Source organism: Bidens hawaiensis, unplaced genomic scaffold, assembly GCF_021521415.1.
Source record: "Bidens hawaiensis isolate Kalapana, Puna unplaced genomic scaffold, B.hawaiensis_p1.1 tig00009828_1, whole genome shotgun sequence".
Lineage (NCBI taxonomy): Eukaryota > Viridiplantae > Streptophyta > Magnoliopsida > Asterales > Asteraceae > Bidens > Bidens hawaiensis.
In genome coordinates, this window is record NW_027491736.1 from 201,615 (window position 1) to 205,457 (window position 3,843).

At 34.3% G+C, this 3,843-nt stretch overlaps 1 protein-coding gene across 2 annotated transcripts; it reads left to right on the top strand.

The window, feature by feature from the left end:
* The first annotated feature begins 620 nt into the window (after window positions 1-620).
* LOC143533643 (uncharacterized) lies at window positions 621-3,521 on the top strand. 2 transcript variants are annotated; one of them, XM_077028351.1, is made up of 6 exons: window positions 621-1,056; window positions 1,144-1,237; window positions 1,816-1,883; window positions 2,099-2,155; window positions 2,964-3,182; window positions 3,285-3,521. In XM_077028351.1, exons 1-6 carry the CDS (start codon window positions 952-954, stop codon window positions 3,324-3,326), a joined length of 585 nt encoding a protein of 194 aa, XP_076884466.1. In that variant the 5' UTR covers window positions 621-951; the 3' UTR covers window positions 3,327-3,521. The 2 variants fall into 2 exon arrangements, with proteins under 2 accessions (XP_076884466.1, XP_076884465.1); XM_077028350.1 differs by having other exon boundaries at window positions 631-1,056; window positions 3,281-3,521.
* Window positions 3,522-3,843: the final 322 nt, after the last annotated feature.

The following is a 3,843-nucleotide window of genomic DNA, read 5'->3' on the forward strand; positions in this document are numbered from 1 at the left end:
GGCTAAATTCATCAAATCGAAATACACTTAATAATTAATATAAGCGAAAATCATGAAATTGAATAAATTTTATCAAAATGATAATCGACTTTCTTATTTTGCAAAAAAAAAAAAGCTCATTTTAAAACTATAATCTAATGTAAACTAGTGAATAATGATACATATATACATCATATCCTTACAAAGTAACTTCATATTATTCTTACATGATAACGTAAGAGTATGAATTCGCTACGCCATGAAGCATAATAACATAGATGTATAAATTAACTTAAAAGTTAACCCCTATTTTGATAAGTTTAAACACAATCTATACACTTTTAAGAACTTAGTGCCAAATAAAATAATATGAAAATATCTTTGTATTTGTAGGATAACTATCTATCAAGGTATTATTATTATCCTATAACCACTTAAAAAAAAGAAAAAGAAAAAAGAAACCGTAGTCTCTATCAACCTAGGAATCAATCACACAGCATTGATCTGAAATGAAACAAGAGAAGTTTCTGGAGCTGAGTGGGTCCCACCACCAGCTTTCAAAATATCTCAAACCCCCGATTCAAATCGCACCGTTCATCTATACCTTTCCACAATTGATGTCTTTTTGTCCAACACTCTTTCTTTCCTCTTCTGCAACTAGACATTATTTATTTATATACACTTTCTTTCTCGACTGTTCTTGCGGCATTCGGCGTATATATATATATATATATTTATCATGGGTGGTGGGTTCTGTCTGCTCTTCTTTATCTCCTAATAATATTTTCATTTTCATGGCTGCCGTGTTTTACTTGGTCAAACACATTTAACAATTCATTCTCTTATTATTATTATTATTATTATTATTATTTCAAGAAACAAACAAACAAACCCATTTCAAGATTTTGGGTTTCCTTCACAATTCGTCGACAATTACTAGCAATTGATTATTAATCAATTGGGTTTTTAATAATGGGTGGAAATGGAGTAAAAAGCATCGATTTTTATAAAGTTTTGGGATTGCAAAAGAATTGCACTGAAACAGAGCTCAAGAATGCTTACAAGAAGCTTGCACTGGTATATATATCTCATTATTATTATATAGTGTAATAATATGATCCCATATTGAAAAGTGGCTTTCTTTGGTTTATGATGTGGCTTTAGAGATGGCACCCTGATCGTTGCTCGGCTTTCGGTGATTTCGAGCATGTAGAAGAGGCGAAAAAGAAGTTTCAGGACATACAAGAAGCCTATTCTGGTAATTCTTATATTTAGTTTCATAATTTCTTAAATGAGCTTGCTTGACTTGTAGTTGGTATGGTAATTTTGGTTAAAAGCGCATTTGGCACAATGGTATCTGGTGGGGGTGGTTGGGGGGTTTCAGAGGTCGAGGGTTCAAATCCTAGGTTAGGGGGAATTAGGAGGAGTAGAATATTAGTTGTTCAAAAGTAGGGACGGATCTAGAAGAAAATTTCAAAAAATGTGGACAACATGTTTCGAACATGCGCGGGTAGAGTCCAAACAATTATAGCGATGCTTGATAGCCACTCCGACGCTTCCAGATAATCTTATTAAGTTGCTAAACATAATATACATAATGGTTTCCTAAGAATGCTGAAAACCTTAAATACTTGTAGTTCGCCCCGGGCTAGCCCCAAACCTACCTAAATCCGCCGTTGTTCAAAAGCTTTTTTGGTTAGGTTGACCAGTCATACTATTTTATATTGTTTACAGATCTTTATTTCTATGAAGAATTGATTCTTTTGAGGTTTCTGTAGATGGGTTAATAAGTTCCTGTCCAACTAACTAACTTGCAATTTTGTTTATGTTTCATAGTGCTTTCAAATGCCAACAAAAGATTTCTGTACGATGTAGGAGTTTATGACAGCGATGATGACGAAAATGTAAGTTCCCCATACCTTGTTGGGAATCATGATGTTGTTTCTACTTTTAATAATAAGGGTTTGTAGAATTGTATGTTAGAAAAGTAAGAATTGTTTAATGCAAACTCAATAAACTTCCCTTTAAAACAAGCATATAATATTTTAATAATTTCTAAGTTAAATCAAGGAACTTCCATTGTAAGGTATTTACTTAATTATCTTGAAACTTGATACAGGGGATGGCTGATTTCTTGAGTGAAATGGCGGATATGATGAGTCAAAATAAGCCCGCTGTAAGTTTCTTGTTCACACGATCTATATCCTCCTATGCATACTTTATTTGTTATGATTTCATTTTCTGTTGGAAAAGTATTCTTGTTCATTATAATTATGTACATCCTGCATTTGTTACATGTTTGTTTTTTACCATGAGGGAAATTTAACAGGTTTATCACACTAAAGTGTAACATACTTATTTTTCGCTGCCAATTGATGCAATTGACACCCTATAGTAGGCCAATGCATCGAATGACAGGGAAATAACAAAAAAGTTTGTTACATTTTAGTACAATAAATGAAAACTCAACCGATGTTTTACAGAAGCATAACCATTGGTGGTGTAAGGTTCCCATGACTTTAGGGATGCCAAATGTGTGGTATCTATATAGTGCAACAAGGTGCACAAACCTTTCCGTGTAGACGGTTAGACTTTAGTACAAAAAAGGACCGTTGATTAGTTGTCAAAACTTAATATGTGACGGAAGATGCGATTGAGTTTAAGTGGTCCAAAACTCCCACTTAATGTAGGTAATTCGTTCTTGTTCTGTTTCTACTTTCATTGCAAGTGGGCAGTGTATACCTTTTAGCCATTATAGCCCATGTAGGTCCACCCCTGATGTCACCTCAAATCTATTTATATCTACATGGGTCAGAAATGAATATATTGTGGTCCAGTAGGTCTAAATTGGGTGAAACTAGATTCTTCTAGGCAACCCACTTGACATGTAACTAACCAACACGACATGACATCTTAAGAACATGCTTTTATCAAATCTTGGTTTCGAAAAATTAACAAAATCTGAACAATTATTGTTTTAACAGGAAAACGGGAGTGAGTCGTTTGAGGAACTTAAGGATTTGTTTGAGGAAATGTTTCAAAGTGACATTGAATCACTCAGTTCATCTTCTCAATCGGGAAGCTCGGCTTCTTATTCGTCTTTGTTTTCAAGTTGTGGCGAAAGCTTGAATTCCCACAAACGTGGTTCCTCGGAGATGTCAAACACCAAAGTTGAAGATGAGTTACAAGGGTTTTGCATAGGGGTTGGTACACCAAATCTTGAAACTTGAAAATGTTGTTGAAAAAAGAGTTTGGTTTTTATAATCTAACAATGTTGTTTTTGGGTGTTTGGATTTTGAAGACAGGCACGCTACCACCTGGACGGTACGAGGAAAGGGGTCGGGTAAGGAGTGCAAGAAGAGCGCCTTCGAGAAAAGGAGCATCACTTAGGGCGAATGCCGGATTTTAGTTTTAGATGTTGACCAATTTCAGCTGCAAATTCTGTTTTTCTTTGCTTTCCTTCAATGCAATTGTGTTTTCTTGCTAATGATTTATAGTATTGTTAATTGCATTCTAATAATTCTATCACATTATTATTGTTATTATTATAATTATTTTGTTTAATAAAATATAATTTTATTAGGACATTATGTTTATACAAGTTTGGGTTCAAGTAATTGGAATTTTGGAAGCGTATCATTTAATCCATACGCGTCTTAAACTCATGATGTCTTATAAAACCAAGTCTGTAGCTATGGGTGGGCATTTTACTGGCCAATCCCAACAAAAACAAAGGAACTGACCCAGATCAAATCATGACCAACCAAAAGTTATTGTATGTGGGCTCGTCCTCGACTCCTCGTGATTGAATTATTGGCAATTTAGTTTCGGGCTGGATCTATTTGTTTGTCTGCCATTTTATTG

Excerpts from the sequence above, each read along its gene's own strand:
- LOC143533643 (XM_077028350.1), top strand. The coding sequence starts at position 952 with ATGGGTGGAAATGGAGTAAAAAGCATCGATTTTTATAAAGTTTTGGGA. Across the intron at positions 1,884-2,098 it reads ACAGCGATGATGACGAAAAT|GGGATGGCTGATTTCTTGAG; the intron begins GTAAGTTCCCCA and ends AACTTGATACAG. Across the intron at positions 3,183-3,280 it reads TACAAGGGTTTTGCATAGGG|ACAGGCACGCTACCACCTGG; the intron begins GTTGGTACACCA and ends TGGATTTTGAAG.